Source organism: Pogona vitticeps, chromosome 7 (assembly GCF_051106095.1).
Source record: "Pogona vitticeps strain Pit_001003342236 chromosome 7, PviZW2.1, whole genome shotgun sequence".
NCBI classification, from domain to species: domain Eukaryota; kingdom Metazoa; phylum Chordata; class Lepidosauria; order Squamata; family Agamidae; genus Pogona; species Pogona vitticeps.
Window position 1 is genome coordinate 13,105,248 of NC_135789.1, and position 26,517 is coordinate 13,131,764.

At 52.8% G+C, this 26,517-nt stretch overlaps 1 protein-coding gene across 6 annotated transcripts in view; it reads left to right on the top strand.

The window, feature by feature from the left end:
- The window catches only part of MAST3 (microtubule associated serine/threonine kinase 3), a 91,302-nt gene that overhangs the window by 60,861 nt on the left and 3,924 nt on the right, over positions 1-26,517 (top strand). For 2 of the 6 annotated variants that reach the window (XM_072977901.2, XM_078379029.1), the window contains exons 2-26: positions 325-356; positions 12,827-12,915; positions 13,538-13,610; positions 14,736-14,756; positions 15,072-15,150; positions 15,698-15,858; positions 16,975-17,050; positions 17,157-17,366; positions 17,459-17,560; positions 17,838-17,970; positions 18,429-18,499; positions 19,210-19,289; positions 19,776-19,984; positions 20,284-20,422; positions 20,796-20,928; positions 21,037-21,202; positions 21,660-21,761; positions 21,868-21,990; positions 22,624-22,733; positions 23,167-23,297; positions 23,702-23,949; positions 24,670-24,861; positions 25,191-25,417; positions 25,700-25,822; positions 26,377-26,513. In XM_072977901.2, coding sequence (XP_072834002.2) covers positions 325-356; positions 12,827-12,915; positions 13,538-13,610; positions 14,736-14,756; positions 15,072-15,150; positions 15,698-15,858; positions 16,975-17,050; positions 17,157-17,366; positions 17,459-17,560; positions 17,838-17,970; positions 18,429-18,499; positions 19,210-19,289; positions 19,776-19,984; positions 20,284-20,422; positions 20,796-20,928; positions 21,037-21,202; positions 21,660-21,761; positions 21,868-21,990; positions 22,624-22,733; positions 23,167-23,297; positions 23,702-23,949; positions 24,670-24,861; positions 25,191-25,417; positions 25,700-25,822; positions 26,377-26,513 — 3,167 coding nt within the window. Of the gene's footprint in view, positions 1-324; positions 357-2,429; positions 2,564-6,542; positions 6,689-12,826; positions 12,916-13,537; positions 13,611-14,735; positions 14,757-15,071; positions 15,151-15,697; positions 15,859-16,974; positions 17,051-17,156; positions 17,367-17,458; positions 17,561-17,837; positions 17,971-18,428; positions 18,500-19,209; positions 19,290-19,775; positions 19,985-20,283; positions 20,423-20,795; positions 20,929-21,036; positions 21,203-21,659; positions 21,762-21,867; positions 21,991-22,623; positions 22,734-23,166; positions 23,298-23,701; positions 23,950-24,669; positions 24,862-25,190; positions 25,418-25,699; positions 25,823-26,376; positions 26,514-26,517 lie in introns of those variants that run through there. The other 4 variants (XM_072977900.2, XM_072977902.2, XM_020781017.3 and 1 more) reach the window with 4 other exon arrangements.

A 26,517-nucleotide genomic window follows, 5' to 3' on the forward strand; every position in this document is an offset into this window, starting at 1 on the left:
AAAGAGAGAGAGAGACATGGCACAGCCAGAAGCTGGGCAGTTGAATGTCTGCGTCCGGAATCCAAACGGGCTTTTATTTGCTTTTGACACCTGTTTTTCAGAGTGGCCACAGCCCACGGCCAGCTGGCTGGGAAAGGCTCTGCCGCTGGTGGGGGGGGTGGCAAATTAGTGAAACGTGGGACAGAGCTTCTCCCCAAATGTCGAGGAGGCCCCTTTGCCGTGTACCCCAAGGCCCCCCTTCTGCCATCAGCTGTGTCTTGGAGGGGTGTTCTGCTGCTGGAGGAAGCAATTCACTCCTGCCTGACCCTCTTTTTCTTTCCACAGAAGGAACTGAGCCTGCCACGCCGTGGGAAGACGTAAGTTGTCGTGGCTCGCCCGTACAATTATTTGCATGCCTCCTTTTTTCAGGGTGGTGAATTTTCTGTAACACCCCACTGAGCCTGGGGGGCCTCAAGCCGCCTTCCGTTTGGAAAATGGCTTGTAGAAAGTCCCATAGGACCGACTTATCCGCGGGATCGGTGTCCGCTGGTTCACTTGCCCATGGTCTGAAAATACAGTATTAAAAAAAGGTTCCTAGAAAAATTTTTAAAGGTGAAGTGACTGCAACTGGCCACTAGAGGGAGACAGGCTAGGCTCTGTAGAACGTTTGCTATCATCCGCGTTTTTCAGCATCCACGGAGGGGGCCTGCAACCAATCCCCCACGGATACAGAAGTCCTGCCATAATTCATTATTCCTGCTATCCACTGTAGTGTTTAGAATGCAACTCCTTGTTGCTCATTATTACGATGCCAGCTTTCTTTTAATTTAAAGAATGTTAGATTGACCAAAGAAGGTCTTGAAGCTGGAATTCCTGCTGAAAAAAAAAATCCCCAGGTTCCCCTTAAAAGTAACTTTGTAAAACAAATGGCAAAAGAAAACAACAAGTACAATAAAACCATCGTTGTGTGACCCTAAATTCTGAATGACCCTTAAGTCGAAACGGGACCCTGGCTGCCCGCTGCCCGTGACTTTCCCGGGTGGAGCATGGACTTGAACCCAGGACTCGTGGGTCTCTCCAGGCCCTGGCGTCCTGGCTCTTGGGTTGGCTTTTCCACCCACCTAGGAACGATCGCCTACCTGGGCACGTAAAGAGGGAGAGAGGATTGTGCAAATCATTGGGGGCAGACTCTGTTCTTGGCGCCCAAGGCCTTTTCTGGCTGGCCTGGCTGAACAGATTAATGAATAATGCCTGGCGCCTCCCGACATGACGTCACTGGTGCGAGGAGCCCGTGGACAGCTTCCCGGGAACAGGGGTCAAAGGCGAACTGGTGGCCGTGAGAGAGGAAGGTGTGTTTCAAGGTGGGACCTGCTGTAATCACACACACACAGTGTGCCAGGTGCTTATTTTTTGGAAATCCTATTGTGTTTGCTCCCCAGATCCTTCTAGGAAAGAAATGCCCCCTCAAGGTAATTGGATACTCAGGAGGGCCCCTGTATCCACGGAGTTCCCCCTCTGCAGATGTGGAAAAAAGCGGATTATAGGGAATGCTGTGCACCGTGTGGTCACTGGCTCCCTCTAGCGACCAGTTGGGGTAACTTCACCTTTAGAAATAGATATTTCTAGGATTTTTCTTTTAATATTTTCAGACTGTGGATAAGTGAATCAGTGGATACCGGTCCTGCAGAGAGCAGGGTCCTGCTTTCCTGAAAGGACACTATTCAAAAGAATATGGAAAGTTGGAAACATTAAAAATTACATTGGTGTAATTAAAGGAAAACAAAACAGCCGTCTAAGAATCAGATAACCATTCAAAGGACAGTCCAAAATAATCCTTTTTTTTAAAAAATGTAAATCGATTTGATTTAAATCCCATCCACCCTGTTCTGCACATCCTCTAGAATTAGGTTGTTAAATGCGGCTTTTATGTCGTCCTTCTGTTGTTGTTTTTAATTGATCATTCGCTTTCCGTTTTTGTTCTGTGTTCTTTGCTGGTCATATTGCCCTGGATTTCAAAGGAACGCACGTGGATTTCTCTTTCCTCCCCTCCTTAAAGTGGATGTCATAACGGCCAGGAAGGAGGTTTCCCAGGTCCCTAATGATCGGGGTTCCCGGCCATTCTGACTTGGGATGGGCTTGTGGCCAGCTAGACAACTCGTGCACAAGGCATGTTGTTCGAGTCCACCTCCTGGAGACTGTTCCCTCCAAAAAGTGCCAGGTGGTGGCGCGGGGGGGGGAGATTTGCAGGGTTTTTTTGCAGCTGGGAGGCAGCTCACCCCCCCCGATGGTTGCCCCCAAGTGACCCTGCTCTCCCTTCTCCCCGCATGCTCGGGTCCAGGAGCCCGCAAGAGGCAGCATCATGGAAAAAGGGAGTGGCTTGCCTCCCCTCCAGCTGCCAGGCGAGGTCAGGGGACCGCTCTCCAGCCTCTGCCTTGCCTCCCGAGGAAGCCATTGGATACTGGTTGGAGGGCTCTCTCCCAGGCCCCATGGTGCTCTGCAAATCCGCCCGGAGCCCCGAGGACGGGCCCCTTCCGGGACCCAAAGCGGAGCGCCCAGACCTGACCCTCTGGCCGTGGATCTGCAGGTAACGCCGACAGCAGGCCGCCCCATCTTGATGACCCTGATGCGCTCGAGTGCAGAAAGACACCCCCCCAGGCAGTGACGGTGGGCTTCTCGCTGCCTCAGTGGCTCCGGGGATCCGGGTGGGAAGGGCGGCCGATCGGCCGTGCAGAACGGCCTTCTTCAGATTAGAGCATAAAACCAGGACAAGGGACCATCTGGCCGCCCGCAAGGGAACAACGTGGCTCCTTGGAGTTTAGGATTGGTGGCGGGGTGGCGGTGGGAGCAGGAGGCCACGGTTTCTCCTTGGTCCAGTGGAGTCAGTTTTGGCAGGAGTGGCTCAGGCGAGCTGGGAAGATGTGTCCGGGCATGCCTGTGTGCAGAGGGCGTTCATAAAAAGGAACGTTGATAACAGATCCATAGACCCTCTGAGAAGGGGGCATCTGGAAATATCCAGCACCAGTGCAGACCTAAAAGGGGGAACACATGGAAACACCCCCTTGGTGGAAGTTGCACAGCTGGCGGGACCCAGTGGCGGTGAGTTCCACACGCCAGTAGAACCTGTCAGAAACCCGCCAGCCAGGCGCAGCTTGCAATAAGCACCTGCTGTCAACCAGAAGATTAAGCAAGGATAGCATTCTTTTCCATGAATATGTGCACAAATGCTTCTTTTTTTCTAGTTTTGCAATAAAGCTTTTAAAAAATTAGTTTGCGGGAGGATTCTTCAAAGAGGGAGGTGTGTTACTTTCCGTAGGCGGAGCACAACGAAAGCAAAATAAAAACATGTATTGTTACTTTTTAAAGACCAAGGAATCTATGTTAGGGCGAGCTTTTGTGAGTTATAACCCACTTGAGCCGTAATGCAAAATCATTCTAGAATTTGAAGTTCGGCGCCATGATGTCTAACTTCTCTTTCTGGGAAAAAATCACTTCCAGCACAAAACGTACATATTTGGAATGGGAGATAAACTGATGGACGTCCTGACAAGGTAGTTTAAGAAAGGAAGCATCTCTGCTGACCTCTGTTGCTGTGTCCTTTATATGCACTTCAAAAGGATCATTTTTTAAAAATTTACTTTTAGAGCTGTAGTGTCTTTAATGACAACCCTCCAGACTCCCCAAGGGCACGGAGACAGGAAATCCTGCCCTTGAGCTGTCATATTCAATTTATCTTGTCGTTTTTAGCCCCAGGCTCAAGCGGGTCCAGATCCTTTTGAATTTTGTTCCTGTCTTCCACCCAATTTTGTGTTATCCACTGGTTTGACAAGCATTCCCTGCATCTCCTGATCCAAGTTGTTAATAAAAGGGTTGAAGAGCACCGGGCCCAGGACTGAGCCCTGGGGTACCCCACTTGTCACCTCCTCCCAGTTTGAGAAAGAGCCATTCATCATCACCCCTTGGGTGTGATTCTGTACCCCGCTGTGTATCCACCGGACAGTGGTTCTATCCAGCCCACATCTTGTTAGCTTGAGAATCAGAATACCAATGGGGCGCTTTGTCAAAGGCTTTCCTGAAGTCAAGATATATTACGTCTAGAGTGTTCCCTCCGTCTATCAGGGAGGTGGCTTGATCAAAGAATGAGATGGGATTAGTTGGGCAAGATTCATTCTGGACAGATCCGTGTTGGCTCCATGGCCTTGTTTTCAAGGTGCTTGCAGAGTGACCGCTTTGTAAACTGCTCCAGAATTTCCCCCGGGATTGATGCCAAGCTTGACCGGTCTGTCGTTCCTTAGTTCCTCCTTTCTGATCAATCCTGGCCCACAGAGGGTTGAGGGTCGCTCTTGGCCACGTTCTCCAATGAGGCTTCCAACCTCTGTCGTCCTGTCGCCTGTAGCTGTCCTTCACTGCTGCCCTCGGCCGGCCCGCGCTGCCGGTGGCTCGGTCATTTCATGAGAAAGGAGGGCACAACCGGCTTCGGGCGTCCCTCTTGTGCCAGCTGGCTAGCATCATGCTTGCCAGGCACTGGGCACAAAAAAGTCCCTGAGGCAAGAAGGGTAGGTCTTTTAAAAATCGGGCTGCCGGAGCAAATATCATCTGCTCTGCCAGCAGGCGTTTGCCTTCCCCAGAAGGCCTGTAACGCAGACACTTCCTGGAGAGCGGGGTCCAGGGAGCTGTGCTGTGCTGCGCGCAACGGTCAACTCGTGAGCCACGGCGGTGGTGCAGGAGATGCTCTCTTGCCAAAGCCAAGCTTCTGGACGGGGAAAATATTAGACATCAGAAAAACACATCTGAGAAAAACAAGCAAGGAAGAAAAACACAAGAGGCTTAAATTTAAGCCTCTTGTGTTTTTCCTCACTTGTTTTTAATCTGATATTATTTCGTTCCCTTTATTGCACTTCATTCCTGTTTTCCCTGCCTGGTGGATCTGAACCCGTTCTCCCCTTCTTCTAACTGGCATCCTGCCCAGAGCTTGGAAAAGTTAAGGGGGGTTCGGACTACAGATCCCATAATCCCCAGGCTTTGGGGAGTTTCAGTCCAAATTGAACCAAAAAAATAAATAAGGTCGCACTTCCAGGTGGTGAGCCTGCTGTGCCAGAAGAGGGCAGAAGCCCACAGCCTTGTGTGTGTGTGTTTGTGTGTGCGGGTGCGCGCGCACCCGGCAGTGTGTCATCCATGGCTCAGCCAGACAGCCGTTGCCATGGAGAGGAACCCTTTGCCTGCTTCTGGCTGGCGGTTTTTAATCTCGCTGGCTGTCCGCCGCTGCTTCTGCATGCCCCGGCCTTTGCTGTTCTCCCCTGAGGCTAACTAGCAGGGGTGAACGCTCTCCACCCTCTGGATTTGTGCGAAGAGAGATGGACAAACCCAGGTGGATAAAGAGGCAGAGCAGCCACCACAGACCCAAGAAAGCCGCTAGGGGCCACGAGGGGCCCGTGGGAAACCCAATTGCTTGGATTTGGGTCCGTTCAGGTCCGCTGCTAAGCCATGATGGTCATGTCATGAGCTCAGTTTCGCTCCTCTGTCCTGGACAGGACCGCTTAGACCCACCCCCCTCCAAGCCACAGTGCGTGGGCAAGAGTCCCCCCAAAACACCGCCCAAAGTGTAGGCCTTTCGCCCAAAGGACTGGGAACTATTTCTACATTTCATTTAAAAATAATTATTCAGGTAAAGGTGGCACCATTGTATTTGCAAGGAAATTGAAGGCTAATAATCAACTTGATATGGAGGAACAGTGTCAAGAAATGTGGAACATGGCCATGAATGAATAAACGAACACGTGACATTTAAGATGAGAAAAGGAATCTCTAATAGAAATCTTAAAGCTATGTGGAACTTGCATTTAGTATCTTTTTATCTTAATCTCCGCACACCTTTTGGGACTAACTTATTTCTTTGTTTTTCTTTATATTTTACCCCTGCTGGAAAAATAATGATTCTTATGGGGCGGGGGAGATAACCTTTCCTCTTTCTCAACCCCATGTCCTCAAAATAAACACCTTACCTCTTTAAAATCATTTCTATTTGGAATTCCTTTACTGCTCTTTGTGGCACATCTTAGTTGATCCTTGATGTCTCCCCCCCCCCAAAAAAAAGCTTCCTGGGGTCCATTTCAGGAGAAAGGGTAGAAAAACTTGGATGGATGGATGCTGTTTTCCCTATACATATTATTAAAGGCCCCGCATGCCTTTTGGGGCTTTGGCATGTTCTGTTCAGCAAAGACAAGCGCTTGTTTCCAAATTTCTTTCGTTCTCCACTTCTGGGCTGGGTGGCCTTTGCTTTTCTCTACCGTCGCCGCCGGGTTGAAGGGATGAAGCCAGCCCCGGTCCTTTGGGTCGCCCCCGAACAGGAGGGCTCGTCTTCCGACCCCGGGCGCTTCGGGCGCGGCGCGCGTCTTTGCGCACGGAGAAGGGCGAAGGGCGCGGGTCGTGGGGGGGCGCCGCGCAGGGGCCGGGGGCGCGCCGGCCGCGGGGGCGCGGAGGGTGGAAGGAAGGGGGGGGCTCTTCGGCTTCGCAGGGTCGGGAGGGGGCGCTGCGGAGCCTCTCCGGCGGGCGGGGAAGGGGAAGGAAGGCGGGAGGCGCAGGCGGTCCTCGGAGGGCGGCGCGGGGGGGGGGGGTGGCCGGAGGAGCGCTTCCCGGCGGCGCTGCAGGCGGGGATGTCGGATCCCGGCGGCTGGGGGGCTCCGCCGGAGGGCCTGATCCTGCGCTGCACGAGGTACCCGGCCGGGAGGGGAGCGGAAGCGGCGGGTCCCCCCCCCCCCGCTCGGGAGCGCCTGGGCTCGCCACGGGAAGGGGGCCACCGGGATGCAGGAGTGGAGGAAAAAGAGGGGGAGAATCTTCCCCCTACCCCGCCTCCCAGCCTTGGGGGCGCGACCTAACCAGATCACCAGCCTTGGGGGGGTGCTTTTGCGTGTGGAAGCCGGTGGAAGGGAGGGGGGGTTGGCGTCTAGCAAAGTTGCTGAGTGCCCCTTGCCTTTCAGGGGGAAAGTCCTTTCAATGGGGTGTGGAGAAGCTGTGGTTTCCCGCCTGATTGATGGCAGACTACAGATCCCATCATCCCTGACCCTGCTGCCTAGGCTGCACAGACTCCCCCGGGGGGCTCCTCCGAAGCCGCCTAGCGGGGGGAGATCGCCTGGCCTCTCCTTCGCACCTTTGAGGGTCTTTTATAAGCTCTGTGCCGGTCCTGTCTCTCTCCCCCGGGTTGCTTTTCACACACACACACACCCCGTTGCGAGGTGCTGGGTTTGATGGATTGAAAATATTTTTAACCCTCCCTTTCTCCTGCAAAACCACCGGCGGCTGAAACAAGTATGGTATCATATCGAAAAAGGCCTGTAAAATCGACAATAAAAACACATTCAGGATCACAGCAATTAAAAAGAAAGAAAGCCTTCTTGGGATTTAAATCTCCCTGCTCCAAGCAGCTGGCGCCTACTCCGAACCAGGCCAGACATGAACGTGTTGGGGAGAAGGCCTTCAGGATGGGCAGCCAAGGGGCAGTCCCCTTTTAGCTCCCAAGCAGTAGCCCGGCTCCTAGCCCCAAGAGTTGTGTTCTCGGTACTGTACTTTTAAAAAGGCTTTGGACCCGTTATGGGCTTTAATGGTGTTTTGGCAGTGGGACCTGCCTGGATTAGGGCATAATCTGTTCAGACCGATTGGACAAAAAAAATTTACTGTAACGGGGAGCATTTATGTTCCGGGTGAGGATGGTTCAGTATCGTGAGCACCGTTTTTAATTGGGATGACATGAGATGCAAATATAATAAGAAAAATAAGAGTGCAAGCAGAGTCTAAGCAAAGATGTACACATTGCTCTCCTTGAGCTAACAAGGTAAACCCCACCCCAACATTAGAGATATTATTCATCGTTTCCCCCATTTCTTCTATTTAAAAGAGTAACAGGTTGCTGGAAATTTGTTTTTCTGGATGGGCTCACTGTCCTTAAAAAGTAAGATCCTCTTTTTTTCTTTTTCTCTGAAGACCAGCCTCAATTTTTTTTCTGTTCCTCATAATTGCTTTTAAAATGACAGAACAATAGGGACTTTGTGAATGTTAAATCGGGTGCTGGGAGACAGACAATGAAGCGAAAATAAAATGTGGAAAACTGGAAGGAGAGTGATGAGGGTGAGGGGATGAAAATGTGCCTATGATATTACCAGCTGGACTTCCCTAATCAGGTTGGGTGGGTGGGTGGGGGGTGTATACATGGATCTATTTAATGTAGACTAACATTATAAATTCAAATAAGACATTTACTGTAGTTTCCTTCTTTATTTATTTACTTGTACTGTATTTGTTACTGCCCCGTTTCTCTCTGGAAATGTGAGGATTCGGGGCCCAATAAGTTGTCATGTTGTAAACTGCATTTTTGGGGAGGTAATAACAGACCTTAAATAGGGTGGATGGACCCAAAATGCGTTGGGCGTTTTCACGCTGAAATAAAGAATGTTATATTTTTTCTACCTCCCGGGACGACCCTTCCTTGTCAACCCGTCGGCCCATTAATTCGATTTCAGACGGTTTGGATCAAGTGTCTTTTAGCGAGAAGCAAAATAGAAGACGGGTTTGGAGAAACTTTTCGGCAAGGAAAAATCTGGGGTCTTTTTAGCTCGTTTTAAAAAAGCAAGTAATGTTGTGTGGTTGGTTTATTTGTGTTGGGGTTTTTGTTTGTTTGTTTGTTTGTTTTTTGTTGATGGAGGCATCTGAAATTAGGCATGGCTCAGGCAGAGGAAATGGACCAGGAGGGATTTTTTAAAAACACCTTTTCCTAATCCTAGAATCTGAAGGGGGGTATGTCACCTATTGAAGCTTGAACTGTACAGCAGGAGCCATCCCCGGCCGCTGGTCAGGAGGAGCTGTGGATCTTAACCCCCCCTTGGGTGTGTTTTTGTGCACCACTGGTGGGGGAACATGGGACCCGGAGTGCACCTCCTCTGGGGTTGTGGTGGTGGTTTTCCTTTGAGAAAGTTCATGCCGAATCACACTGACTTTGATCTGATCCTGCTGGAAGAGATCTTGATTCTTATGAGAACGGCCTCTCTGGAACCGTGCAGGATGGGTCCCCTCCTTGTTCCGGAGTCCATTTTTTAAAACTTCTGGTGATTCCATTATCCTTCTTTCCTTCACAAGCAGATGGGAGCTCTTTCCTCTTTTAAAGAGACGTCAGCTTTTCTTTTATGGCTCATAAATGCTCTGGCATGGAGTTATCTAATCTTAAGAGGGCTGGATCCAGATATCCTTGTCCCTTGCCAACTCCCCAGGGCAGAATCCAAAGGCTGTTTAACACCCTCACATACACACCCCGATTCCCAGAGGTAGACTGGTGTGGAATAAGGAGGATCCACCAACTTTTGTTTTAACTCTCCTTTTAAACCATCTGTGTTGTGAATTCCTACTTTGCTACTGGGGGCAATTATTTCTTTACTTTTATTTACTTTTTAAATGCAGGATGTATACAAATATTTTAAAAACAAAGTACTGTAAGTATTACGTATATTTAATATACTATAACAGGGCTGTTCTTTAATCCCGCCCAGCTTTCTTCCCTAAGAGGGTAATGCAGGAGACCCAAAATAACTGCAAAGAGTTAAGAACGTTGACCTTAACCCTTCTGCGTCACTCCTGGACATTTCCTCTCCGTGATTAAAAACCCGTGCCCTGCCACTGAACCATCTGCAAACCTAGGCTGATTAATCTGCGGTGACAGTTTGCAGACTCTTTGGGGGGGGGATCCTGACTCCCAGTTTTGCCTCTTCGCCAGGACTCCCTCCATCCCTTGGAGGGGGGACCTGTATGGGGTGTAGGGCAGCTCCTCAAGGCAGGGTGCCTGTATTAGAACCACAGTGTAGGATGATTTGTGAGCGAATCGGATCAAGGAGGCGCCATCAGCACGAGAGGAAGACTCACCACTTCCTGTTTGCTGGCAGCTCGGAAACGGTTCAGCTGTGGGGAGGGCAGGCCGAAGGAAAGCATAACGGCACTTGATTTCCGCCACCCCCACCCTCTCCTGTCTATCCACAGATGTTGGAGCGCCCTCGGCTCCCCCTCCCGCCTGCTGCTTCCTCGCATCCCTGAGCCCTGATGCCGGTTACATAAGGCGCTTGCCGGCACCAGGAGGAAGGGAGGGTGACCGTGGCTGGCCGCGCAGCACCCTCTTTGCCTGGTGATGTAACCGAGTCGGTGGAGCCAGGATGAAAAGGGGGGGGGGGGGGAGAGAGAGAAAGCTTGTTTTGCAAACTGCTTGCTAAAGCTCCTAAATTGTTCCTCCCAAGTTTGTGGAAAGACATACTGAGGCTTCCCAGATCATCAGGAGACCTGGCCTTATGGGAGACCGAGCCTGGGGCCAGCTCGGGCTTATGGGGTGCAGGTCCCTCTTTTCCCCGGCTGGACCTTGTGGAGTTTGAACTCGGGGCCTTCAGCAAAAGACCTTCCCCGTGGCTGGTTCCATCCCTGTTGCTGGCCTACGGTTTCTCAAAATTCCCCATGGGCTGTGGTCCAGGATTCTGGGCGTTCTCATCCAAAAAGCATCTGGGGACCTGGAGTGAAACTGCCTTTGCTCTAACACAAACGTGGGGTCTCTCCCCCTCCGCCTGCTGTGTTTGGACCCCATAAAAACCCCATTTCAACCAAGCTTTTTTCCAAACCAGCCGGTCTCCTAGGGTCTACAAATCCCAGATTCGACGCACCCAAGATAACTTTGGAGCAGAAGTAGCAGGGGAAATGTCGAGGGAGCAGCTAAATCTAGAAACCCAGCAAAGCCTTTTGTACAAGTCTTCCTCTCAGACTGGAGGCGCCTCCTTGAACCGATTCCGCTCACAAATCGTCCTAGACGGCTGTTCCAACACAAAAACCCTTTCCCTTTAAGATTACATCTCACTTTTAAGCTGAATTATAAATTGGAAACCTTGCGGGAAGAACTTCAAAGTTGGCATGTGTGCAGATTAAACTCGGGAGATGCGGAAGCTTCAGCCGAGGAAAATTTCTCGGTCCTTGAGGAGTCACAAGACACTTAAATGTAAGAAATTCCATTTCTAGGCTATGGCGCCTGGCACCCACGGCCCTTGGTGGCCCCCCCCCCGCAAGGGGCGCCTGGGTGTCATCCTCCCAAAATGGAAACTACTTTTTCCTGAAACAGCAGCATCACCTCCCCCCCCCCCCCCCAGTTTTGAAACCGAAAAGAAACTGCGAAACACAGGGGTTGTTCCTCTATTTTGAGGGGTTCAGGCACGCCCCCCCCGGTCTGCTTTTCCTAGGAAAGACATTAAAAGCTCCGGCTTGGTTTATTTTGAAGAGTTTCTTTGTTTGGGTGAAGGGGTATTTTAAAAAGGACACACACGCGCACACATACAGAGCAGCACAGAAAAATGTCAAACATCTGAGTTGAAAAGAATGCCACAGAAATAACACAAGGGCAGTGTGGAAGAATGTGTTTGACAATATAGTCCTTCCACAGTATGCCTACAACACACAGAGAGTGTCTCTGTTGTGTTTCTTGTCCTTGCCGAGTCTGTCTGTCTGTCTTTCCTTCCCTCGTTCCTTCCTTTCTGAACAGGAAGTGAGCTTGGCCTCAAAAGCCTTCTAGCTGAGGCCGTTCTCCCAGGTGAGCCACAGCTCTTAGGCGTCTGTCCCCTAGAACTCCCAGAGTTGTGGATTATGGGGTTTGTAGTCCAACAAAGCCCCCTTCCCCCACAAAAACCCACACCCCACCGCATTCCTATCAGGTGCTCCTGCTAAATCGTTGGGTTTGCCAAAGAAATGGAGCCGTTCAAAGTGACCGCATGTATGGGATCGCAGGCCGAAACATTGGTCATCTCAAAGTTGGAAATCAACGCTCTGCCAATTTTACTTTATTTTCGCCCTGCGGGGCATTTCCCTTTTGCTGTGGGCTGGTGGTGCCTCTTTCAGAAAAACCTCAGGTCTCACTGCTGGGAGACGTTTGCAAAACTCTGAGGTCAGCCAGGCCCTTCGGAGCCAGAGCGGGAGGCGCCCGAAGGAGTTCACGGACAGCTTTGCATGGCGCTATTTTTAACTGGCGTCCTGTCAGGGTGCCTGCCTTTTATCCCAGGGCTTCCTTATCCCTGGACAGCTGTCATCATCCATGCGTGTCTATTTCCATTATGCAGTTTGCAGAGACTTTTGGTCGACCCTTCATTCCATGAAAGACCCATTGGGACTGAGAATTGTTTCCAACCAGAGACACTTTATATAACTGGGCATGAGTTGTCTTTCTTAATACCGTAACACTCCACTATCCAACTAGGAACGGTTCCAAGCCGTCCCCGCAGATGCTGAAAAATGTGGATGATAGAAAACTATTTTTATAGCCATTTGCTAGACCTAGCATGTTCTCCGGCTCCCTTGAGTGGCCAATTCTGTTAATGTCATCTTTACAAATACATATTTCTAGGTTTTCCCTTGTTTTATTTTTAAATCAGTGGATACTGGTCCCGTGGATACTGGGCCCTACTGAATTTCTAGGAGTTTTCTTTGAATATTTAAAATATTTTGTCAGTGAATCAGTGGCTACTGATCCCACGGATAAGTGAGTCTGACTGTATTTCTCTCTGTCCTGTTTTCTTGGTATCTGAGCTACGGATGTGCTACAAGACCGAGGACTAGTTACTTGCGGGCTTTGCTTCCATGCTGCATTTTATTTTGAGGCCCTGCCGAGCCTTCAGGCTTGGGTGGGTGGTTGGAAGCAACCGGTGCAAGGTTTCCCCCCCCCCCAAAAAAGCACCTTTTTCCCCCTGAGCTTCTGGGGTTCAGGTTAGTCCCCCCAAATGGTGTGGAGGGGGTTGCCCTGGGAAATCTCATTTTCCATCATGTAACACCAGCTGTCTTTCCTCTTTTGCAGCTGCCGGAGTAGCAACCGGAAGAGCCTGGTGGTGGGAACCCCGTCGCCCACCCTTTCCCGCCCGCTGTCCCCTCTCTCAGTGCCCACAGGTACGGCCGGAGCCAGATGCGAGGGAGCCGGGTGCGAGGGGAAGCGGTTGGGGGAGAGGGAGGAAGCCCCCACCCTATCGCTTGCAAAGTGCTGGACTTTTCCTGCCTCCCCAGAGGAGCAACAGAGATGGTTGACTTTTCTGCTGGGGATTCCTTTTCAAATTCAAGACTTTCGAACCCCTGTTCAGTAGGGGATTCACTTCCGCCTGCGGCTGCCTTCTCCCCACCACCTACCAGTGGAACAAACAAAGGTTGGAGCAGCAGAGGCGGATAGCAGAACGGAAAAAGAAAGTATAGCAGGACATCCATCCCTGCTGAAAACTGTGGATAATAGGAAACACTATCCATAGCATAGTGTGTGAGAGAGATTTTCACCATGCATTTGTCAGAACTGGCCACAAGAGGGAGCCAGAAACCACACTATGTAGTTTGGTCTCTGCGTCCCTCTAGTGGCCAATCCTGGTAATACATGATGAAAATATGTATTTCTAGCTCTTTTCTTTTGATATTTTTAATATTTTCAGACTGTGAATACTGATCCCGCAGATACGGGGGTCCTACTGTACCACTCTTCTTCCGCACCTGTTGAACTAACACCTTCCTTTGTTTCTTCCCCGGGTAGCCAGCAACAGCCCGATTGACAGCCCTCGCACCTTCTCTACGGGAGCTTCGGCCAGTTTTCCTTTCGCCCGCAGGTAAGGGGCAATCCAGACACGGCTGACTGATCCAGACACGGCTTCCCGAACTGTTTCCTTTCGCTTCGCTTCCGCCCGGACTTGCTCCTTCACACCGTATACCGGTTTTAAAAACAGACACTCAAACATGACACATCGGTTCCTTCTTGTCATTGTTTCATCTGATGTGAAATTCTAAAATTGTTTTAGCAAATGGAACAAAATGGCAATGGGACCCCACGTATCTGCAGGGGACGGTTCCGAGCCTCCCCATGGGTGCTGAAAACTGCCAATAATCGCAAACACTGTACATAACATAGTACAGTGGTGCCTCGCTTTACGAGTGCTCCGTTTGATGACGAAATCGCATTATTTTGAAGATTTTGCCATCGCAAAAGTGATCGCAAAATGATATTCCGTATGGGGGAGTTTCACTTTGCGATGATCGGTTCCCTGTTTCGGGAACCGATCATCGCAAAGTGACGATTTTCGGCCAGCTGATTGGCGGTTTCAAAATGGCCGCAGAGTGAAAAACGTGGCCGCCCGCTGTTTTCTGGCACGGATTCCTCGCTGCATGGGCAGCGAAAATGGCCGCGCTATGGAGAATCTTCGCTGGACTGTGAGTTTTAAGCCCATAGGAACGCATTAATTGGGTTTTAATGTGTTTCTATGGGCTTTTTAAAATCGCATGACGTTTTCGTTCGACAGCGATTTTTGCGGAACGAATTAACGTCGTCATGTGAGGCACCAGTGTAAAAGAAAAAAATTCCAGAAATATGCATTTCTGCCATGTATTACCAAAACTGGCCATTAGAGGGAACCAGAGACCATGCCATGGCAGCAAGAATACCTACTGTATTTTGGTCTCTGCCTCCCTCAAGTGGCCAGTTCTGGTAACTTTTCATCATGAAAATACATACAGTATTTCTAGTTTTTTTTTTCTTTTAATATTTTCAAATCTGTTCAGTCCGCAGATATGGATCCTGCGGATATGGGGGTCCTGCTTTATTCCTTGTGTTACGGGCTCTTTGGGGGGTGGTCCCTTGAGTCTGGGGGCCGGCTATGCTCACTTTCTCCTCTTCTTTCCCCCGCTCGTTCTTCTCTCTCATCCTTGGCTGCCTCTCCTGCTTGGCCCGTCCGCCTCAGCCATGCGCCTCGGACCGACAGGTAAATGCGAGGGGCAGCTGTGTCTCTTGAGCTGAGAATCGCGGCCGTTCTGCCCTGAAAAGAGCCCCTCTTGGAGAACGGCTGGCAGAGATTTAAATCTGGGAAGATAACTTATCAGCGGCTCAGGGAGGGGGGGTCGCCCCGAAATTGAGGGGTTTGAAGGTTTGAAGAAGATCAACCTGCCGGAAGGAAAGAGAAAGCTGTTCCCGAGTCCCCGCTTTGTGTTAGGTGTGCTTTCGATGTTGCCGTGTAGGGCCTGCCTCCTCCCAGGATCGGCCCGCCTCGCAGGCCTAACCTTTACTCCGCTCCTTGCAGGGCTGACGGCCGAAGATGGTCGCTGGCTTCGCTCCCTTCCTCCGGTTATGGGACCAATACGCCCAGCTCCACCGTCTCGGTAAGTCTCCCGATGCTGTGATTCCCGGCTCTGGGTTCGAGTTCTGGCTGGCTCTGTCTGATGTGCGGACCGATCCATCTGGCTCCCTTAAGCTTGTTTTTTTTTTTAATCTGCTGCCGGGGCGCTTCTGCATTCTTTGCCATCAAAGAATGGCAGTGGGGGTTTGGGCCATTTCAGGATCCAACCCCTCTTGCTACTTCTTAAGGATACATAGAGGACATGGGGAAACCCACCCTTCCCCGGGAGCTTATGGCAGTTTTTTGGGGTCAGGACGGAGCCATACGCTGTAGCCGGCCGGAAGGACCAGGCCCGGTCGGCTACAGCATAGCTGGTAGCCGTCGTATGGAGTGTGTATGCCCATCTGGAGACAAGCAAATTAAGGAAGCCGCTCTGACTTCTTGTTTTACTTGTTCCCGTCACCTCATTTCTTCCGAGGAATCTGGGTTTTCTGAGTAAAGCGTCCGGACTTTATGAAGGAAGAGGGTGAAATCCGGGATGGATGGACCGTCGGGCACCCTCTGACTTCCTCTTCCCCTCTTTTTGCTAGTCCTCCTCCTCCTCCTCGCAGGAGCGGCTCCATCAGCTGCCCTACCAGCCCACGCCGGACGAGCTTCACTTCCTCTCCAAGCACTTCCGGAGCACGGAGAGCGTGGCGGGAGAGGATGGGCGCCGCTCGCCGTACTTCCGCCCTCGGTCCCGGAGCTTGAGGTATGGTAAAGACCCCCTTATTTAAAATATTTTCCGATTCTGAAAATAGTAAAAATATTTAAAAGAAAAAAAATCCTAGAAATGTATATTTCTAAGGGTGACATTGCCAGAACTGGCCACTGGAGGGAGCCATAGACCACACTGTGTTTAGCACTCAGGATTATCCACCTATTTCCAGCATCCGCAAGGGGGCTTGGAACCGATCCACCACGGAGACAGTTTTTCCTAGCAACCCTGTTTTCTTTTTAAAAAGAGCAGCGCAGTGGGAAGACATGCTAATGGACAGGGTAGGGAAAAGAGTTTATTTTACTGGAGTCACACTGGTTTAAAATAAGCACAGGAATGAATGGTTTTTTTGGGGGGGGGATTTCTTTTTTTATTCTGAGTTCTGACCCTCCTGGTTTATGATCGGCAAACAGGGTCAGTCGTTTTTCTCTTTGGCTCCGGCCTCAAACCCCATCCCCGTTCGCTAGCCTCTGCTGAGCTGGTCTTTGTCACCGTCATTCCACCCCCCTCCCGACACACCCTCCGAGCGTGTTCAGATATGGGATTAAGACTCCGAGGGGGGTCACTCCAGGTCACATAAAAGGATAAGAAGCCTGGCCTTCCCTCTGCCAAGTTTCTTTCGGAGGAATCACAGATACAGTTCAGCGGCAGGGCTGGCTGGGTGAACGGGCGGTGGGGAGGGGAATCCTCTGGGACCGGAAGGGACCGGAAGCTCTGCTCACCCTAGAGAGGAGGGTACGGCCAGCGGTGTGGTGCCTCTTCTGGTTTGGGAACTGGATTCTAGTTCAATTCAACCGTGTGCAGGCTATACCCCTGGCCCCCTTCTGAAATGCACCCCACCTAAAGGGCCCCAGAACAGAGCGGGTCCAATCCTGACCTCCACCCAGGCCCTCACCTTCTCTTCTCTATGACACCAGATAGCCGCTGCATGTGGCGTCCCCGTGGGGTGTGCAGACGTGGGGCTGGCCATGGCCGGGCCACATCAGGCGGCCGCGAGAGCGCCTCGGGGACGTGTCTGGTTTTTGAGCCCGGCTGGCCCTCCCTCTCGTGACCCGGTCCAGGAGCCAGGCTCCGAGCCGGTGGGTGTCATCTGGCCTCCTTCTCTTGCAGCCCCGGCCGGACGAGCGGGACCTTCGATAATGAGGTGGTGATGATGAACCATGTGTACAAGGAGCGCTTCCCGAAGGTGAGGGACCGTCTAAGGAGACCCATGGGAGGAGGAGGGAGGGCCCCATGGCTCTGCCTCTTCCTTGGGATCCCCCCCACGGTAATGCTCTGCCCCTTCTCCGCAGGCCACGGCACAGATGGAGGAGCGCCTGGCTGAGACCATCGCCGCGTTCTCGCCAAGCAGCACCCTCCCCTTGGCCGACGGGGTTTTGGGCTTCATCCACCACCAAATCATCGAGCTGGCCCGGGACTGCTTGTCAAAGTCGCAGGGGGCGCTTGTGACCTCCCGCTACTTCTTGGAACTGCAGGAGAAGCTGGAGAAGATGCTGCGGGACGTGAGTGCCTAGGCCGTTCTTTGCCCCCACCCTGGCCGGCTCCCCCCCCCCCCCGCGATCCTCTCTCATCCCACTCTCCTCTCTTTCGACAGGCTCAGGAGCGCTCGGAGAGCGAGGAGGTACGCTTCGTGGAGCAGCTGGTCCGGAAAATCCTGATCATCATCTCCCGGCCTGCTCGGCTGCTGGAGTGCCTGGTAAGGGCTGAGCCGATGGGTCTGGACCTACAGGGGATGGCAAGTGAAAGACAGTCAGCCTCCCACCCTAAGGACCCCGGAAGGAGGAGCCCTTTTCTCCCAAGACATTGCAGAGCTGTATCTGCACGATGAGAGGGGGCGTCTGGCATCGCCCTGTAGGAAAACCCCCCAGGAGTGACACAGAAGGATTGTGATGCACCTCAGAAAAGCAGAGGCTCCCATGTTTCCCCCACGCCCTGCCTTCTCACCCCGTGGCGGCTTTCCTCCGTCCCTATAGGAGTTTGACCCCGAGGAGTTCTACCACCTCCTGGAGGCGGCCGAGGGCCAAGCCAAGGAGGGACGAGGGATCAAGACGGACATCCCGCGCTACATCATCAGCCAGCTTGGGCTGGCCAAGGACCCGCTGGAGGGTGAGGAAGGCAGCCGTGCTGGAGGAGGGCCCCGGAAACGTCTGGGGTTGAGAAGACCTGCAGCCCCTGCTCCGGTGTAAGATGAGGGGCTCCCGATGACATCCTTGCATTTCCAGTCAGGAAGGGCCTCCAATGGAAGGCGGGTGGAAGCCCTTCTTTCTGCCGGAGGTCTCGGCCACCAGGAGAAGGACCCCAGTGGGGCTCAAGGGAGTCTCTTCAGATTTTCTGGTATCCGAAAGGGCCATCCTTCCTAGTGGGAAGGTCAAGAAAGGTGGGGGGGATATTTATTTAAAATAATTATATGCCACCTTTCTCCTGACTTCTGGTATTCAGAGGAACTATCTGGAGTTTTTTTCTCCCTGAAAGGAGGGCCTCCAAGCTTGGGGGTGGGAAGGTAGCCCCAGATTCTGGCCACCCCCCACCCCGCCCTTGACAGCTGTTTCTCTTGCTTCCCCCAGAAATTGGGCAACTGGACGAGGCCGGCCGGAGCTCCCCCACTGGGCCCGAACAGCCCGAGGAGGTGCCTGAGGTGAGATCCAGTCCCCTTTCCCATCCCCTTGAATGGCCGTACAAGGCGCCGAGGGGACGGTTCTGTGCTCAAGTCGGAACCAACGTCTAGCGACCCAAAAAGCCTTGGATGTATGGATGTCCTGCCCCCTTTTTTTCTCTAAAGAAAACCTCAAACCAGTAAATAAGGGTTCTCCTCTGCCCCAGAAACCGACGTCGTATTGCAAAAACAAAACAAAACAAAAAAAACACCCTCTTCAATAACAGTGTACAGTAGGACCCCCTTATGAGCGGAATCAGTATCTCCTGATTCACTTATCCACAGTCTTTAAAATATTAAAAGAAAACCCCCTGAAATATATAGTTCCAATGGCATCATTACCAGGACTAGCCGCTAGAGGAAGCCACATTATAGATCTCAGACTTTAACCGGCCCTGCCCTCTGGCCCTGACTTCTACTTCCCCTCCTTTTTTTTTTTTGACCCAAAACGGGGTTCTGGAGGCATGTGGGGTTGAAGCTCACCAAGCCGCTTCTCCGCATCCAGGTATATAATCCACGTTTTCCAGTATCTGCAGGGAGCTTGGACATCTGGGGATTTTTGTTCATTTTAATATCGGAGGTTCACTTTTTGGCCAATACCAGATGTGGCCAAGAAGGAGCAAATGAGGGTCAATACCGATCATAAGTTTCTTTCTCCTGCCTGCCCCCCACCCCCCTGCTCTTCCGTTCAGTCCCCAGCCCCTGTCTCTCGGAGAAAACCCTGCGAGGGCGATTTCGAAACCATCAAGCTGATCAGCAACGGCGCCTATGGGTGAGCGTGGTGGGCGAGTGGCTGAAATTTCGCCGGTCTTAAGGATGTCTTTTTCTTCTTAGTATGGAAACTCTTCAATAACAATATACAGTAAGACCCCCTTATCCATGGGATCGGTATCTGCGGATTCCCTTTATCTGTGGCCTGAAAATATTAAACATAAAGAAAAGTCCTAGAAATCTATACAGTATTTCTAAAGGTGAAGTCACCAGAATGGACCACCAGAGGGAGCCAGAGACCATGCGATGGACTGTGTTCCCTATTAAAATAGTGTTTGCTATCATCCACGTTGTTCCGTATCTGCGAGGGGGAGACGGCTTGGAAGCTATCTGGATATGTGGGCCCTCCTGTATCATGGATTACAGTCCCCAGAATCCCCTGTGCCGGAGGGAGGATTCTGGGAAAAGGTTCCCCCAAGGCTGCTTTTCCCTTCGCCAGCTACGTTGAGTCCCACCCTGAGCTGACAACGACTCTCTCCTCTTTCAGGGCCGTCTACTTGGTGCGCCACAAGGAGACCCGCCAGCGCTTCGCCATCAAGAAGATCAACAAGCAGAACCTGGTGCTCCGGAACCAGATCCAGCAGGTCTTTGTCGAGCGGGACATCCTCACCTTCGCCGAAAACCCCTTCGTGGTGGGCATGTTCTGCTCGTTTGAGACCCGGCGCCACCTCTGCCTGGTGATGGAATACGTGGAAGGTGAGAGATCACGTGGGCTGCGGCCACGGAGCCAGAGGAGGGGCTGGACCGGATGATCGCCAGGGTCCCTTCCCGCTCGGCCCTTCCGAGAGGATGATGAGGATTAAAAGGTTGGCTCGAGGCCTATGCTGGGGGTGGGACCCTGGCTCTTCTCCCCCCAGAGCGGCCCTCCCGTCCACCACGCTTCCAAGGCTGGGAGACGCTCAGAAGCTGGAGCCGCCCCCACGTGGAGGAGGAGGCCAAGGGTGGGAAGAAGCCCGAGAGCCCACCCTCTTGTCGGTCCCTCGCTTTCTTGGCAGGTGGGGACTGCGCCACCCTCCTGAAGAACATGGGCCCCTTGCCGGTGGACATGGCCCGGATGTACTTTGCAGAGACGGTGCTGGCCCTGGAGTACCTCCACAATTACGGCATCGTGCACAGGGACCTCAAGCCAGACAAGTAAGGAGGCAGGGATGGGGTTTGAATCAGCACCTATTGGCCAGCGTCTGGAATCTCATCAATGCCTTGGCCCTTTTATTTCCATGTGTGAGCTTTCTCTCCCAATACTTGCGCAGTAAACCCCCCATATCTGCTGTTTTGCTTATTCGCAGCTTGAAAATATTAGGGGGTGGGGGAGAAAAAGTATTTGTAGGAGGTATTTACCAGGACTGGCCACCAGAGGGAGGCCTAGAGACATCACCATGTGCATAGTGTCGTCTCTGGCGCCTTCTAGGGGCCAATTCTGGTAATATATAAGGTGCAAATACGGAATTTCCTCTCCCAAAGACAGCTGGGGACGGAGTGTTCTCCACGGTTCCTTTTCTCCCGACAGTTTGCTGATCACGTCGATGGGCCACATCAAGCTGACCGACTTCGGCCTCTCCAAGATCGGGCTGATGAACATGACCACTAACCTCTACGAAGGCCACATCGAGAAGGACACCCGGGAGTTTGTGGATAAGCAGGTGGAGTGGGCGGCAGGGCCCCCCCCCGAGAAGGGCGGTGGGAGAGGTGGGCCGGAGGCCGTCCCTCGACTGGGAACCAGGGTGGAGCCTTGCCTTCTCTCCTCCCAGGTCTGCGGCACCCCAGAGTACATTGCCCCAGAGGTGATCCTGAACCAAGGATACGGCAAACCGGTGGACTGGTGGGCAATGGGCATCATCCTCTACGAGTTCCTGGTGGGCTGCGTCCCCTTCTTCGGCGACACCCCCGAAGAGCTCTTTGGCCAAGTGATCAGCGGTGAGTGTGCCGGTGTCCTGGAGGGAGGGGGAATCGGGGGGCCAGGCGCCCCCAGTCTCTCGGCGGGGGATCCTCTTTAAAGGGCTCGTTCACACTGGCAAGAAAAACCACAGTCGAATTTGTGTTGGCGAGACCGGACGGCCCCTGTATCCCTGGAGGATCGGCTCTGAGGGGGGGCCCTCCCGCGGATGCTGAACCACGTGGATGATCGCAAATGCTATCTGAGTATCAAACGCTCTACGTAGCATAGTCTCTGGCTCTCTCTCGTGACCGGTTCCGGTAATGTCACCTTGAAGCGATGTATATTTCTAGGATTTTTCTTTTAACATTTTCAGACCGTGGAGGAGTGAATCAGTGGAGGCTGATTCCCAGGATGCCCGAGTGAATGGGATGTGAAGGGGGGGGGGCGGGAGGGCTTTTCCGCCTTCCTCACTGCGCTCTGCTTTCCTCGTTTCAGACGAAATCATGTGGCCCGAAGGGGATGAGGCGCTCCCCGGAGACGCCCAGGATTTGATCACCCTCCTGCTCCGGCATTGCCCGCTGGAGAGACTGGGCACAGGTAAGGAGGGGACCGGGGCCATGGGGAGGGGGGGGTGTCAGGTAACCGGGGGGGGGGGCTTCAGACCCAGCTTTGAGGGGCCATCCCGTCTCCTTCCACCCTCCAGGGGGCGCCCATGAGGTGAAGCAGCACAGCTTTTTCCGCACCCTGGACTGGAACGGGCTTCTCCGGCAGAAAGCAGAATTCATCCCTCAACTGGAGGCCGAAGACGACACCAGCTATTTCGACAGTAAGGCTCCTCTGCCCTGGGCGTGGGGGCTGTGGAGAGGAAGTGTGGTCTAGTAGTTACAAGCCTCGGAGCCGGGCTCCGGAGACGGTGGCTCTCTGCCCCGTTGAGCTTTGAAAGTAAGCGGGCTCGCTCGGGCTCGCTCGTTCGCTCGATCTGAGCCAGGCCGACGCACAGGTGGGGTTGTTAGGGAGAGGAAAGGGGACAGGGGACCATGGACAGCGCCCTGAATTTGCGAGAGGAAGGGCAGGGAGAAGGGACACCAATAAGGCAGGAGGTTCTCCGTATGCGCGGGATCGGTACCCGCTGGTTCACTGACCCAGGGTCTGAACACCCTAAAAAATGTTAAAATGAAAACTCTTAGAAATAGATATTTCTAAATGCAAAATTAGCAGAACTGGCCACTTGAGGGAGAAAAAGATACCATGGGTAGAGTTTGTTAAAGAAATTGATTTCCGTGGTGTCCTTACTGGAACCGGCCACTAGAGGGACCCAGAGACCATGCTATATAGAGCGTTCACTATAATCCATGGTTTTCAGCATCCGCGGGGGTCCTCCTGTATAGCCCTTTTCTTTGGTGGGCTTGGAGGGAGCGACACCTTTTCCGTCCACCCCCAACCGGGTCTCTCCTTCCAGCTCGCTCCGAGCGCTACCGCCACCTGGGCTCTGAGGACGAGGAAACGAACGATGAGGAGTCGTGCCTGGAGATCCGGCAGTTCTCCTCCTGCTCTCACCGGTTTAGCAAGGTTTGTTGGGCGGGGAGGGGATTAGGGAATAATCTTGGCCTGGAGGCAGAAGAACGGAGACTTAGAGCATAGAACAAGTGTCAATTCTCCCCAGAATAGGCCACCTCATTCATTCATTCATTCATTCATTCATTCATTCATTCATTCATTCATTCATTCATTCATTCATTCATTTATTTATTTATTTATTTATTTATTTATTTATTTATTTATTTATTTATTTATTTATTTATGTCATCTACTGGCACTTACAGTCTCAATAGTTCTCATGGAGACATTGGTACAACCAGACTTTAACTGGCCCTGCCCTCCGGCCCTGATTTCTACTTCCCCTCCTTTTTTTTTCTTTTTCTTTCTTTCTTTTTTTTGACCCAAAACGGGGTTCTGGAGGCATATGGGGTTGAAGCTCACCAAGCCGCTTCTCCCCATCCAGGTATACAGCAGTTCGGAGCACCTGGCCAACCTGCCCGCCCTCAATGTCTCTGCCTCAGACAGGGACGACCGGACCGACCGCAGCTCTGGGGATGAAGAGAAGGGCCGGCCGGCCGGCCCGGAAACTCCGAGGTGAGCGGACATGTTTACATGCATCAGAGGCCAGTGGGCCTTCTTCTCTGACTGCATGGAAGTTATCCTTAGTTCTTGCTTATTGATTGGTTGCTTTATAAGAAACCCTCCATACCTCAGGTGGGTTTGCTTATTAGAACTTATCTCAGATGTATGGATTTATGTATTGATTTATTGGCCCTCCCCCTGACCTCAAACTGATTCATCGATGGGTCGGAGGGTGGGGTTAGGGTGGACTTCCCTTCATGCACTTTCTCTGCCAAGCCCCACAGGTTTCCATGGGGTAGCCCTCCACCTCTGGTTCTTAGGGAAGGAGGGGCAGGGCCGCCCCTCATCCAAGAGGCTGCTCCCCCCTTCCCAGGCTGACCCCTACCTCTCTCTCCGTCCGTTCATCTGTCCCACAGGCTCCGCGCCTGGACCTCGTGCGGCTCCACCGTCCATGCCTTCCGCCAGGAGACCAGCGCCCGGGGCTCGGCGGTCCTGAGCAGCACCTGCAGCCTGGAGGCCATGCCCCGGTTTGCCTTCTCCTCGGAGGACGAGAGCCCCGCCAAGGGGCCGGCCAAGCGGGAGCGACCCATCTTCGTGCTCGGGGATTGTGAGCCTCCCGCGCCACCATCGTCCACCCCGAGGGCCCCTGGGAAGGCACTGGCAGGTGGGTACGCAGGGGGTGGTGTCTGCTGCTGGGAAGGGTGCATAGGGTGGGTCTTCGAAGAACCAGGTAGTTACGTTTCTGTTCCTGCCCCGTACCCACAGCGGACAACATCTGCCCGCTCTGGTCCCCACTTGGAGGGAAACCTTTTGGGGGAGTGGTGTCCCCTCGCTTAGAGCAGACCCCTAATTCTTCCGGCATGACTGGGTTCTGTGGGAGAAATGGGTCTTTGGGACGTTGCATCATTCTTGGGTGGGCTTATCACAAACTGACCGTAGGACACACACACACACACCGTATCTGTGGGATCGGTATCCTCCGGTTTATTTCTCGGCCTTTAAATGTCAAAACCTAGAAATATTTATTTTTGCAATGTATTGACAAGAACGGACCACTAGAGGGAGAGAGAGACCACATTTATTGTTGATGGATACATAGCATATTCTCTGTCTCCCCCTGGTGGCTAGTTTTGGTAATACACAATGAAAATACATATTTCTGGGTTTCTCCCCTGCCTTAGCATGCTATGTATAGCGTTTGCTATTGTCCACAGTTTTCAGTGTCCACGGGAGATTTGGAACCCATCTCCCACTGATCCGGACATCCTACTGTATTGGGAGGGAGTTGACTCGCTGGCCTCTTTGTGTGTGGTGGTGGGGGGTGTCTTCCAACCCTCTGATTTCTCCAACCAGCTGCTGTTTCCCCCTCCTTCCTTCCCTTCAGCTGACCTGGCCAGCTTGAATCGCGTCCGCCTGCGGAGCAACAGCACCGGGACCAAGAACTCAATGCCACGGGGGGCGGAGCCAGACGGGGGGCGGCGGCCCAAGGACAGCGCTGGCAAGCAGCGCATCTCTGCCGGCGGTCGAGTGCCCAAGTCAGCGTCGGTCTCGGCCCTGTCGCTGATCATCAGCTCAGGTGGGTGGGGGACGGGACCCCCTCTGCCTCCCCTCTGTGGGTCGGGGGCTCCTCCTGGGTCCCCCTCGCCTAAGAGAAGAGGGAACCCTTTCTGGCTACAGGAACTGGGAAGGGATCCCGTTTATGGCTTCCAGAGACAAACTTTTACGTTGCCTGTCGGTGGGGCGGTCAAGCAGGGCAGACAGTAGGCGCCCTCTTCTTTGTGGGATCTGCATCCGCTGATTCACTTATCCACGATCTAAAAATTAAAAGGGAAATCCACAAAATATTAATATTAAGCCTCCCCCCAGGATCGGGACCCCATCCTTCACTTCTTCTTGCCTTTGCAGATGACTTGGGAGGGGGCGCTCTCGTCAGCCCCATCTCGCCCCGCTCGCTCTCCTCCAACCCCTCGTCACGCGACTCCTCGCCCAGCCGGGACTCCCTGCTCGGGGGGACCCACCTGCGGCCCCCCATCGTCATCCACAGCTCCGGCAAGAAGTACGGCTTCACCCTGCGCGCCATCCGGGTGTACATGGGTGACAGCGACGTCTACACGGTGCACCATATGGTGTGGGTGAGTTTGGGGGGAGTTCCGGCCCAGGTGGGGGAGAGAGAGCTTGTCGGCCACAAGATCAAGACAGATCTGCTTAGTTCAGAGGAGGGCAAGAAGGAGGATGAAGGAGCTGGAAACCCAGCCCTAGAAGAAGGGGAAAAACAGGGCATGTTTAGCCTGGAGAAAAGAAGGCAGGGGGGGTGGACGGATCGGTTCCCAACAACAGAAAGGGAAGGGGTTGTTTACTTGGCTCATTGTGGCTTTGGAGGAAACCATCACGACTTATGCCTTTTCCGGCCGCAGAGCGTGGAGGACGGGAGTCCCGCTCAGGAGGCCGGCCTGCAAGCGGGAGACCTCATCACCCACGTCAACGGAGAGTCCGTCCTGGGTCTTGTGCACATGGATGTGGTGGAGCTGCTGCTGAAGGTGGGGTTCCTCGATTCGTTTTATCTGCCTCATTTATAGCTTGCTTTCTGCCCCTACCCCCCCCCATGGGGGGATTCGAGAGGGGAGACACAATGTTAGAATGAGCAAAATTAAAAACACAGCAAACGACACACTAAAACAACACCATTAAACCTGAATAGCCATTAAGCACCATCATCGTTGTGTGCCATCAAAGTCCGCTCTGACTTACGGCCACCCTTTTCTGGGTTTTCCGAATTGAGAGTACAGTCGGACCCCCTTATCCGTGGGATCCATATCCACAGATTCACTGACCCACAATCTGTAAAACAAGAGAAGTAATAAAATAAAAAATCCAAAGCATTGTAGAAGGTTAATGGCACTGAATTTATTTGCAGGCCCCTTTTAGCTTCCAAGACAACTTAAAAAGTTGTCCACAGATGTACATCCACCTTGCTCAAACCAGTGCTGGGTTCCTTGGGAGCCCTGTCCTCCCCCGCAGTGGCGTGGGTGGGCGCGGTGGCACGGTCTGAATGGAGTGACTCTCACACCGTTTTGACGTTTCCTGGTTGCAGAGCGGAAACAAGGTGGCCCTGAGGACCACCGCCTTAGAGAACACCAGTATCAAGGTGGGCCCGGCTCGCAAGAACAGCTCCAAGACGCGGATGGCCCGTCGGAGCAAGAAGAGCCGGAAGCGAGACAGCCAAGACCGGTAG